This window comes from Rhamphochromis sp. 'chilingali', assembly GCF_963969265.1.
Source record: "Rhamphochromis sp. 'chilingali' genome assembly, chromosome: 2".
Classification (NCBI taxonomy): Eukaryota; Metazoa; Chordata; class Actinopteri; order Cichliformes; family Cichlidae; genus Rhamphochromis; species Rhamphochromis sp. 'chilingali'.
Genome location: NC_137930.1, coordinates 12,731,100 through 12,744,002, shown reverse-complemented (window position 1 = coordinate 12,744,002; position 12,903 = coordinate 12,731,100). Strand labels below are relative to the sequence as shown.

At 41.7% G+C, this 12,903-nt stretch overlaps 1 protein-coding gene across 3 annotated transcripts in view; it reads left to right on the top strand.

Annotated features, from left to right (window-relative positions):
- ttc28 (tetratricopeptide repeat domain 28) overlaps window positions 1-12,903 on the top strand; it is a 160,996-nt gene that overhangs the window by 5,584 nt on the left and 142,509 nt on the right. For all 3 annotated transcript variants that reach the window (XM_080876642.1, XM_080876641.1, XM_080876640.1), the window contains exon 2: window positions 2,220-2,582. In XM_080876642.1, coding sequence (XP_080732768.1) covers window positions 2,220-2,582 — 363 coding nt within the window. The remainder of the gene's footprint in view (window positions 1-2,219; window positions 2,583-12,903) is intronic.

Genomic DNA, 12,903 nt, shown 5'->3' with positions numbered 1-12,903 from the left:
AATTAATGAGACAGTATTCTTCAAGAAATAAATCAGTGTTAGTTCTTATGTCACTCATGTGATATATGCATACATGAGGTGAATAATCAGTACACTTCAAAAAACCTTCATTTCCTTTACTCCTCTCAATCCACTGTTGGGTGATGCATTTGCAAGTTTTAGGAATCCTTCCAGTCTGCATATTTTAAATGCGTATCCAAACAATTCAGTGTGTGTGTGTGTGTGTGTGTGTGCGTGTGTGTGTGTGTGTGTGTGTGTGTGTGTGAAGGGAAATAGAGAGAGATAATGAAAGCCTTCGTGTAAGCACTGGTGAAAGGACAAATTTGGAAACACCAGATCAGAGAGGGAGGCAGCATTTCAATGTTAAAGCTACAGAAAGGGAACTTCAGTGTGCACATTTTACACAAAGTTTCAGAGACTGAAACTAACAAGAAGAACAGAGCCTGTATCTTACTAAGTCTCTGACTTTCCTCCTTTCTGTCTCTGTAACTCTCGGAGGAATTCAAGCTGGTACCAGTGTGCAGAAAGAAAAAGTGCTGGCACTAGTTTGGTATCCCATTTGCTAATAACTACTGGATCATATCATGCAAATGAAACAGCTTCAGTTTGGTGTTGTGTTGGATAGAAATCTGCATGCAGGAAGGTTTTTTTTTAAATAACTTTTGTAATAGCACTGAAAGAACATTTTCTTTTGAAACAACACTGTGAACAGCTTTTTTATTGAAACAGCTAAAAATATGTGATAGCTGGGCTCAACTTTTGTACATGTCACCCTTTGCTCCTATGCACCTCAGTTCAGTGAGATTTGAAATAGCTGCTACACCCAATAATAGTGCACCCAAATTCTAAACAAATCACCCGATGCCTTTATAAAACACACAAATACTAGCATCCAAAAATACTATATGAAATAGTTTTTTCTGGTGCTTTTGGTCACATGCTGTAGTCATCCTCCCGAATGGTCGAACTTCTCACCCCATCTCTAAGGGAGAGGCCAGTCACCCTTCGGAGGAAGCCCATTTCCGCCGTCTCGTTCTTTCGGTCACTACCCACAGCTCGTGACCATAGGTGAGGGTAGGGGCGTAGATCGACCGGTAAATTGAGAGCTTTGCTTTTACACGCAGCTCTCTCTTCACCACAACAGACCGGTACAGCGTCCGCATCACTGCAGCCGCTGCACCAATACGTCTGGCGATCTCCCGCCCCCTTCTCCCATCACTCTTGAACAAGACCCCGAGAGACTTAAACTCCTCCACTTGGTGCAGGGTCTTGTCCCTGACACCGAGTTGGCACTCCACCCTTTTCCACTAAAAGGGCTATGCAATGAAAATTCTAAACTTCCTAATATTAACATCTATGTTTACCATGGTAACGTCCATCAATTTAATTCCACCTATGCAGTTCAGGGTCAGGCTCCTCCAGGGATTAAACCAGGAATGTGTGCAAACCACTCTAATACCGCAGCAATATAATGATATGAAAAATTAGTACAAGTTCACCAGTTAAGCAATAATTAAATGAAGCATTTAGACTATTAAAATGAACAGCATCACAGTTGTTTTGTAGAGGTGATGTCTGAAGAGCAATGATATTCATCAGTGGGAGATGGGGAAACCCAAAGCAGCTACCTTTGGAAATGAAATTTGAACCCAAAACCAAATGTCACAAATCTCAGTTCCTCTAATGGCCACTTGAGGCTGGCTCCATAAGGTAATCAATCCCCACAGGGTGTCTTGTTAAAATGCTGAACATGCATTAAAAACATGCTTACATCCTGATATGGAAAACTGTTTTGACAGTTTGTATACTTCTCCTTTCACAACTCTGCATGCTAGGTGAATCGATTTTATAACTCATCTATTTGATTGACAATATGCTTTCATGATAATCATCATTGCTATTGGTCCTACAAATGCTACTAAAAGAGTTTCTGCCCATTAAGACAGGAAGACCTGCTGTTTCATGGTTATTGGCACATGATCAGTTTTTTTCTATGCAGGGTCTCTACCTTCAAATAATAAGTTGGCACTATATAAATATGATTGAATGAAGTAATGAATTCATTTGTTGATGGTGATAACGGTTTATTATTTCATTTGCCAAAAATTTTATGTCAAACAGTGAGTAAAATAAAGATTTCTTCTCTAGTTGCAAAACATTTAACCCTGCTCTTCCCCTTTCTCCCTTTTTCTCCTCCCTTTTGCTTCTTCTCTCCTCAGTTCTCTCTTTTTGGTTCTCGCTCCACCAGCAGGACCACCGACCCTTCTTCGTCATCGACCTCTTCTCCTGCACCTGTGATCCTTTCAGCCCAGATGGTAAAAAGAGCCGATCGACTGTCTGGCACTGGACCCCCAGCCCTTAGCAAAGCTGAATTTCTCGAGCGGGTGCGTCGCAGTAATCAGGCCTGCCAGCAGGGGGAATTTGAACTGGCTGTTCGCCTTTACAGTGAAGCCCTGACTGCCGATCCCCAAAACTGCATTTTGTACAGTAACCGCTCTGCAGCATATCTGAGACTGGGCGAGTACAGCACCGCGTTGGATGATGCAATTAAAGCACGACTCATCAACCCCAAATGGCCCAAGGTAAGAGGTTGGACCCTTGGCCAATCACACATTTCAAATGAGATTGTGGTAAAGTTGCTGTTCCTGAGACTTTCTTAAATGAATGTGAGAAGGATGTATGGCTTGTGTGTATACTGAAAAGCAAAAAAACTGCTAACTATAAACACTTAGAATCAATATGCTATCCTCTGTGAAAGCTCAGCCTCATTTTATGCGCAGGTTGTCATGTGATGGTGATCTTTGATCAAGTTCATTTTTGAACTTGGACTTTAATGATCTGCGTGCAGCTCAGAACGAAGCAGACCCTTATTTTCTCTCTTTCCTTTCAAAATCTCGTCAGATGGTGTGTTTTTCTAGAGTTTGAATTTTTAACAGTGTGTGGCAGCTGAATAGAGGTCTACTATTTAGATGCTGCAGCCTGCTTGTTGTGCTTTTTATAACATGTTGTTTATCTTGTCCTTTATAGTCTTTCTTTGTTTGGCAGCTGTTTAAAAAGGACAGCACACACATAGATCTCAGAGATGTCCCTGTAAATATGCAAGGATTAGGAGAAACATTGTGATGACAGTGATGATAGAGAGCTGGACTATTTATGTTCACTGCTAATGTATCAGTACTATTTTTTTCCTGTTGTACAAAGATCATATTTTGGATATTGAAGAAGTATGTAACAAGTAGGTTTCTCAGCTATCACACATTTTTTCTTACTATATCACAATCCCAGCATTGTTAGTGAAGGAAACAATGGTGCTAACACCCAGCAACATGCTTCTTATGGTCTCATGTGGGGGCACTATGGCCAGAGCCACATGACCCACAGTGGGCAGCCCACTGTGGGGATAAATACTGATGGAAAATGTAGGCAGATGTTCACTAAGCAAAGAGGGGCCCACAATGTAACTTCTGAGTCCCAGAGAGCAAAACTTCTATTGGGTTTGCCCTAAAAACAAAACAGAGGCGGGGGACAAAATGTGATCACGTAAAAATTAGGGTTGAGACTATCACTCTTGTGCATCGCAGAAAGTACATTTAAGTACTTCTTTACACTTGAAGTGGCTCTCTACATCTTACAAAACAGTGAGCACTGAAGGACAGCAAATGCTCTGTGAGTCTTTTACAGCCATTCAGAGGAGGAAGTAGGCAGGCAGGAGACTGGGTTTGCCAGGCTACCTCTGTCTGGACAGCTGGGGCTCGGCCAGTTCGACTCCACTTCCTTTCTCTGTGAGAGAGAATGGACGGAAGTGGTGTGTGTGTGTGTGTGTGTGCGTGTGTGTGTGTGTGTGTGTGTGTGAGTGAGTGAAAACCTTGCACGGTTGTTAGTTTGTTTTTGAAACCCTGGCTAGGCCTTGGCCTGAGTTTGGCACTTAAAGACAATAACAGAAGCAGCATTCCTGTGTCTGTGCTTGTATAGTGGCGGTGTCATAGCAGTGTGCTTGCTGCAGCATTTACTGTGGGTCAAAGGCAAGATCAAGACTAATGAACTACCAATAAGAGGGGGTCTTTCTGAAGGGGGGGGGGGGGGGGGAATTTATTTCTGCTTGAGTTCCTTCTTTCGGCTCTTCATCAACCCGGCCTCGGTGTCTGCTTTTTTTCTTTTCTTCTTTTCTGTGAGCCTCCCACAGCTTGCCCTAGTGCTGCCCCTGTCGACTTTTCTGTTGGCACAACAGGCTCAAACACACAGTCTCTGTATCACAAACACAAAATGAGTCGACTCCGTCATGGGAACTGAGGGGTGTAGCTGGTCAAAAGTCGCTTATATTTGTGTGCTTATCTGGATAACAACACCGTACAGAAAAGGAGGACTTCTTTGCATTTTTGATTTTGTTTTCGTCCTTTTCTCTCTCTCCTGCATTCAGTGCAAAGATTTGAGAAAGCTTTTTCTTTCTTTGTGATTCAAATGAAGTTACATCACAGACGTAAAATTGCTGCAGGAGCGAAAGCTTTTCTTGTGAAAGTGTCTCTCTTTTGTAGATCTGGCTCTTTTGCGTATGAATGTTTTCTGTCATGCCTACACGGGCTTTGTGTGTTTTTGAGAAGTTGTTAAGTGCTTTCACAGAAGCTTTTTCTTTTTTTCCCCCCTGAAAACAGGTGCATTACTTATTCAAATATCTAAGCTTATAGCAGTATGGGAAAGTTTTGCTTCACCACACAGACTGCCGTACTTTTGGGTCCCACAAGTAAAGACGTCTGCTTGGCATTGTAGCAGATTAAAGGCTAGATAACTGATCTTGGATGAGGTATCGTTTATGGATCAGCTGAGATTATGATGCTGATGGGAAATGTTTTTGCTGAAGAGTTTGTTGAGCCAAAACCAAAAATCTAAATTCATCTCTAGAAAATCAGGATGTATTGTAGGGGGTCAAAAGAGTGACTGACTTACTAATGTAGCTCAAAGAACACAGAACACTGCACAATGATGGCAGGAAAAGGGTTTTAAATAGGCAGAAAATATAAATCTGAAAACGCAGAGAGCCAGCAAGAGAAAACATGGTGAATATAAACCTTCCCATCAGTCTGGGAAGTCCATCATTCTAGTGAGAACGATTATTCAGTTTAAAATATTCAAGACAGTCTTTCCAGGAGTGAATGTTCTGATAACTTCACCCAAAGGTCAGACTGTGAAAAGCAAGCAAGTAGCTAATACATTTGTTATTGTGCACAATGTACTTTTTAAAATACTACTTACAGTATGTGCCCTTTTTGTGCTTGAGCACGTACCCTCCAAAATATCAGTGACTGTTGAACTGCTGTCCGTCCAGTTATCGTGACTAATTATTTTAGGGTAAAGCATTCTTTGCTTGTAAATATAGCATATAATCATTCCAGATCAATCTGTCACTAAATGTAGTCCCAAACAAATGTTCTTTTTCCTTGCATTTGAAAAATGTCAGTGCAGGTGTTTGTGAGACATTTTAAGCTTTACATTAACAGTAAGAATCGATAGTGATTGTACAAAACCCAGAAATGTGGAAAATAGAATAGAATAGAATAGAATAGAATTCAACTTTATTGTCATTGCACATGCACAGGTACAGGGCAACGAAATGCAGTTTGCATCCATCCAGAAGTGCTTTAGTGATATAGATATATTACAATATATATTAGCAATAATATAGATATGTGAGTATATTACAGAAATGGGTCTATTATGGTATGTTATAATGTACACGGTATGAAGTATGTTGTGAATATTCTATAACTATAAGTATGTACAGGCTGTAGTGAGTACAAGCTATGTACAGGATATGAACAGGATATAAATATGAAAAACTATACAGAATATGAAATAAATAACTTTACAGAATCTGGGATATACAGCTATACAGAAATGGGAACTATGCAAGTTGTAAACAGTTGTAGGATTAAAGATTATCGAATGTACAGAATGATTATTTACACAGAGCTATACAGTAGTGCAGTTAAGATAAGTGAGGGTGTAGATAGTTTCTACAGAGGCTATATAAAGTGCTAGTGGTTGTGAGTGGTGGTTCAGTCCATGTTATTATTGTGTTTGAGGGTACAGTTGTCCATTGTGGGTGTGTGTATGTTCAGTCCATGAGTTTAACGTGGGTCAGATGTCAGGAGGCAGAGTTCAGGAGTCTGACAGCTGTGGGGAAGAAGCTGTTCCGGTACCTGGTGGTCTTAGTCCGGAGGCTCCTGTGGCGCCTCCCAGAGGGCAGGAGGGTGAAGAGTCCATGTGATGGGTGACTGGGGTCTTTGATGATTTTCCCAGCCCTTTTCAGACACCGCTTCCTGTAGATGTCTTTTATGGCAGGAAGTGGTGCTCCGGCGATGCGCTGGGCAGTTTTCACGACCCTCTGCAACGCCTTCCGGTCCGAGGCAGAGCAGTTCCCGTACCAGACTGTTATACAGTTGGTCAGGATGCTCTCGATGGTGCAGCGATAGAAGTTCACCAGGATGTCTGAGGACAGGTGGTTCTTCCTCAGAGTCCTCAAGAAGAAGAGGCGCTGGTGAGCCTTCTTGACCAGCTTGGAGCAGTTGGTCGTCCAGGTGAGATCCTCGGCGATGTGGACTCCCAGGAACTTGAAGCTGCTCACACGCTCCACAGCCGTCCCCTTAATGTGGATGGGTGGATGTGGGTCAGCATTCCTCCTGTAGTCCACGATGAGCTCCTTGGTCTTCTCGGTGTTAAGCAGCAGGTTGTTTCTGTCGCACCACTCAGCCAGACGATCCACCTCCTCCCTGTAGGCGGCCTCATCGTTGTCACTGATGAGGCCAATCACCGTGGTGTCATCTGCAAACTTAATGATGGTGTTGGAACCATCAGCAGGTCTGCAGTCGTGGGTGAAGAGGGAGTAGAGGAAAGGGCTCATCACACAGCCTTGTGGTACACCGGTGTTCATTGTGATGGTAGATGAGCAGCGGTTATCCAGCCGGACATGTTGGGGGCGGTTGGTCAGGAAGTCCAGTAACCATTTGCAGATGAGGGAACTGATACCCAGGTCTGTCAGTTTCCTGATGAGTTGTGAGGGGTGGATTGTATTGAATGCTGAACTGAAGTCTATAAACAGCATTCTGGCGTAGGTGTTGTTGTTGTCCAGGTGTGAGAGGACAGAGTGCATTGCGATGGAGACTGCATCCTCTGTGCTCCTGTTCCGGCGGTATGCGAATTGGTGGGGGTCCAGGGTGGGGGGGAGACAGGATTTGAAGTGTGCTAGGACCAGTCGCTCTAAGCACTTAGTGATGATGGGGGTGAGTGCTACTGGGCGGTAATCATTGAGGCAAGATGAGTTGGAGTTTTTGGGTATCGGGACGATGGAGGTGGATTTGAAGCAGGCCGGTACCACAGCGTGGGCCAAGGACAGATTGAATATGTCTGTGAGCACTCCTGCAAGCTCCCCAGAACACGCTCTGAGAACACGCCCGGGGATGCCATCAGGGCCTGCAGCCTTGTGGACATTGATCCTGCTCAGCACCGCTCCTACATCGGTGGGGGAGAGAGTCATAGGTTGGTGGTCTGGCGTCATGTCTGCTTTGGTTGTGGTTGTGGGGTTCCCTCGCTCAAAACGAGCATAAAAGTTGTTGAGCTCGTTGAGGAAGGAGACATCAGAGGATGCGGGGGAGGGTTTGGTGGTCCTGTAGTCTGTGATGGTCTGGAGTCCTTGCCACATGCGTCGGGGGTTGGAGTTGGAGAAGTGTTCTTCTACCTTCTTTTTGTAATGGTGTTTGGCTTTTTTGATGCCCTTCTTTAGATTAGCCCTGGCTGTACTGTAGGCGTGTGCATCTCCTGACCTAAAGGCAGTGTTGCGGGCCTTCAGGAGGAGACGAACATCCCGGTTCATCCAAGGCTTCTGGTTGGGGTACATGGTGATCCGTTTCTGGGTGGTGACACTGTCTGTGGTTTTGGAGATGTAATCCAGTACAGATGAGGCGTACTGGTCCAGGTCTGTGTGGGTGAACATATTCCAGTCTGTGTTTTTAAATCTGTCCTGGAGCACTGCGTCTGTCCCCTCTGGCCACACTTTAATTGTCCTCACAGCAGGTTTCACACGTTGGATGAGTGGTGAATACCGAGGTGTGAGGAACAGGGAGAGATGGTCCGATTGTCCAATGTGGGGGAGGGGTGTGGCTTTGTAGGCTCCAGCCAGGTTGGAATACACATGGTCTAAAGTCTTGTCTCCTCTGGTGTGGCAGGAGACAAGATAAGTTACCTAGTTTTGGTTTGCTTAAGAAATCAGCTCAGAAATCTGAACTTTAAATATCATAAAAGATTTTTTTTTTTGAAGATTTTTAAATACCGCTGCAGTGTAGTTACTGGGAACTGCGAAGTCATTTAAAATGCAATGACTTTGAAGGCCATTTGAGTGTGTGTGAGACACTCCATAGGCCTTGAAAATAATAGATTAGTGAAAAACTAGTAATCAGATTTATCTGATGATATAATTAATCAATGATTGCACTATTAATGTTATAAATATACTAATAATCAATATTACATGTACTGCTTGTAATAGTCCCTCTCTTTATTACACTATACACTGAATACACTTTATACACTGGATTTGTGGCAGAAATCTGAAAAGAAGAATATGTCAAATTAAACCAATGCTTTCTGTGTCCCTAAAAATCCTCTAAAGTAAGCAAGAATTTAGATTTTTGTTAGTTTGGTTATACCAGCCCTTTAATTATTTGGGTATAAGTTTGATGTTACAATCCGTAACTGTTCCTACATACTCCAGCAGTTCAATGTAGGAATCAGTGGAGATGATCAGTAAGGATTCAGTGGGTTCTCTGCTCTGAAGTAGGAGCCAACCAGATGGCAGCCAGCTATGGCTGTTTATGCAGAGGGCCGTGGAGCTGGCCCCGCACTGCTCAGGCTTCCCCTGTCATTAAGAAACTACTCTGCAACCACATGGGGCAAAAATATTACCAGCATACGTGCAGAGAACGCACAGCCCTGTTTCTTTAAGTAGGTCTTGGGGCTTAAAATGTCCTGTTTAGGAAGCTTCCCCACATGACAGAGGCTATATTATAATGTGATCTAAACAAGGCAAAACATTCAATTTCCGCATGTTTGGGTTCCTCCCTGGTTGGGTGAGTTTAAGGTCCTATGACCGACGTTGTGTTGATGTGATTTTAATGTCCTCTGCTGGTTTTGTGCTATAAGTGAATCTGTGTCACGGAGAACTCAGCGTGGGTCAGTAGGGTAATCCAGGACTTACTGCAGAGCATGTGAGGTGAAGGAGGAGTCAGTCTACAGCAGGGAAACATTTCATTGTGTATGCCCCACTGTACATTGAACCACACTGTTGTTTTCTTTGTGTATCAATTTGATCATTTTCATCCACCAAAGACACTGGTGGTATTGTCCATTGTATTCAAGCATATAGTTTTTCAGACCAGTTTCAAAAAGTCATCTAGATCTGAAATTCTGATTCAATTAATCAATCAAAAACAAAGGTGACAGTGAAAAGAAGCAGTGTAAAAATGTTTTTCACTATTTTTGACATTTAATATACAAAACAATTAATTGAAAAAGCAATCGAGAGTGTAATGTAAATAATTGATAATGAAAATAACTGTCAGAAAAATAAACAAACCTTTTGATTTTTGTTGTATTTCTATTCATTTTGCTTTAATTTTTCAGCAGTTTTAGTCTCTAAATTAAATACTGAATTTTCATTATGTCAATACGTACTACAAGTTAAGTAAATAAGAATAGCTCATTATGCTTTAAATTCATTATTTGTTTCTTTTGTTAAGAAAATAAATGTTAAGAATTTCATTGTTAAAAAGGTTTTACATTTGCTAAGAAATAAATCAGTACGTCATTTAAAAAATGATTTATTTCACATGAATTCTTAGTACAAACAGTACATTTCAGTAGTAAAAGAAAGATACAGGCAAAAGGACTGAGATCATTTTTACATTTCAAGTTTTTGCAGCAACCACTAGAGAGCAGCAATGATATGTCAGGAAACTCCCCACTCACAACCTCTTGGACAACAGTAAAGGACTGTCTGCCTATGTCTCTATTTAAATACTCATACTAGCTCCCCCCCCCCCCCCCCCCCCCCCCCCCCCTTATCGTTATCAGCAGATAAAGGCCAGATGGAGCTACTTTGCATCTTTTCATGAAAATCAAATGTGATAACATATTTGGAGAAAAAGCACACACCAGCAGTACTATATCACCTGCTGCTTACGGTGTGCCACACACACACCCATACTCATACATATCCTGCAGACTGTAATGATTTTTAATTTTGCCTAGAAGAGCAGTGGGCCTAATTGCCTGGCATTAATTGGGAGATATGCTTCTACTTCTCGACTTGCAGCATTGGTTTATATACACTCTAGACTTGACCATAGCTTGCTGTCTCAGCAATCCTGCTTAGCTACTGCAGTTTGTTAACGCGTCCTTTATCCTCTCTCTGCGTACATCTCCCTTGCACACAGTTGGGTGCCTCGGCTGTCTGTGCAAAGAGAATTTCAGTGAAAGAAAAAGATAAGAGCAGTGGGAGATAATGAAAGAGTGACTCAGTTGGACTTGAACACAGCATGGTGTGACTGCTATCAGACTGTGAGCAAGTAAAAAAGAACATCTCAGGATCACGATTTTGGTCTCAGCTGTTTTTAAGCAACAGGGGTCTTATTTCTGTAGATCATTTCTATTGATTATGATAATATTCTGCGCGAGTTAATTTTTGGGAAGGACATTAAGACAGCTGGAAAAATGGATCTAGTTTGCTTTCTTTATTTGCAAAGGCAGAAAAATTAGATGTGCCCATGAGGCAGATCTGGGTCTTCAAAAAAACAAAAAAACAAAGACAAACTGCAATTATTTAATGATTGAAAAAAAAAAAAAAGAAGAGGAAAGATCACCCAAATCCAAACTGGGAGCTGGTTCCACAGAAGAGGGGACAAAAAGCTGAAGGCTCTGCCTCCCATTCTACTTTAAATACTCTTGGAGCAAAAAAAAAAAAAAAAAAAATCAGCCAGCAGTCTGACCGAAGTCTTCTATTTGGGCAGTATGGTGTTATGAGGTCTTTAAGATAAGATGGGCCTGATTATTCAAGATATGGTATGTGAGGAGAAGTATTTTTAAATTCAATTCTGCATTTAACAGAGTGCCAATGAGGAGAAGCCAATTCTTTCTAGCATGCTGATGATTGCTAATTAGCATTATACACAATGTAAAATTGAATAGAAACTGATGGAAATCTTATTAGCTTTTGGCTATTTTGAAATAAACAACAGTGTTCTACCTGTTGCAGTGTTGGCCTATGCTAAGCTATGCTTGTTTAGCATGTGGCTAAAATGTAACTTAACCTTATTCCTAACCCAAAGCTCTTTGCCAACCTGATTGAAGTAAAGACGCTAAAGTTACGAGATTACCACAGTGATTATTCTCTGGGGATAAATCACTGTGATAAACTGATAAATCACTTTTTTGTGTGTAAAATCTAACGACAGTCCACCTAGTGTATCTTGTTGTTGTTCATTCTCTCTCTCTTTCTCTCTCTCAAAAAATGCTTAACTATGTTTCACTGAAGTACGGCTTTGCTTTGGGATTTGTCATCCTTGCCACAGATGTTGCGATTTTCTTCTTACATTCTGAACATTTGGAATTGAGCAGCCTCGGAGTAATGGAGCAGAAAAAAAGAAAACCTGAGAGAAAAGAGAAGAGAGATAAACAGCAAGAGTGAATGACTCACTAATGACAGGTTGTATGTTGCTATTTCCAGGCAGAGGCCGAGGTTAATGAACAATCAGATCTTTGGGACTCCTGTGATGTCTGTGTGGGAGTCTCTGGAGGCAACCGGGTTTGAGCTTCAAAGAGAGCACTTCTTGTAAATGTGATAGGAATGTGTACAATATAAGCAACATTCGTATCCTGGCAGGCAGCCTCCTTTTTTTTTATAGTACACATAATACAGTTCAAAACTGCTCAATTAGTCAGTCTCGGACTCTTCATCTCTTCATGTGTGAAAATGTTAGTTATCGTTCTCTCACTCTGGACGACACCATGGGGAAAGCGACATATGAGGATGAATCCTGCAGATCAAAATGCAAATAATGCTTACAACAAAAAATACTATGTGAATAAAAATAATAATAAATAATAATAATGCTAATGAGGTTGATGCAATTAGCATCTTGGGTGTTTGTTAACAGCAGTTCAGCTGCAAGAGCTAGAGGAACTAATCACTAAAATAATTACCTACAGATTTTCTAGACAAAAAAACCCTTCATATTATTGTAGTTTTTGCAAGTAGGGTACCAGAAATCTGTCCGAATTGAAATAAAACAACATTTATGTCCTTTTGTTTCATCATATTTCTGGCCACAAAACACCTGCATTCCACTAATGCATGCTGATGGATGATCAATCTGTCAGTCAATGTGTAAAACCTTATGCATACTTTCCTCGCATTAAATCAAATACAATTATAAGCTCATGTGTTTGGCAGGGCCCCAGTGACACTGCTAGGCTGCCAAGCATGGGAGCTTCACTGGGCATATGTACCACCAACTGTCTGTTTGAGCTGGGACCCGTGTAGCGTATCAATAAAAACAGAAAGACCATACAGTCTACATGATCATGTTTATTACATGATCATGTAGACTGTATGGTCTTTCTTAGGAGGAGAATGTCGACGTCTTGCATGACACAGTGTGCAGGCATCAAAGGATTAATAAATGTGGAGCTCAACAGTTTCATAGCCAGACAGGGTTAATTCTCTTTTGTATGTTCCAGCTTATCTTCAACTCAAAAAAATGAAATTGTATATTAATGAAACTCTTGAAAAGCTGCATGTGCCTTTATTTTACACAGGAAGCCTGGAGACATGTTACCTGACTGAAATGTGGAGTCGTC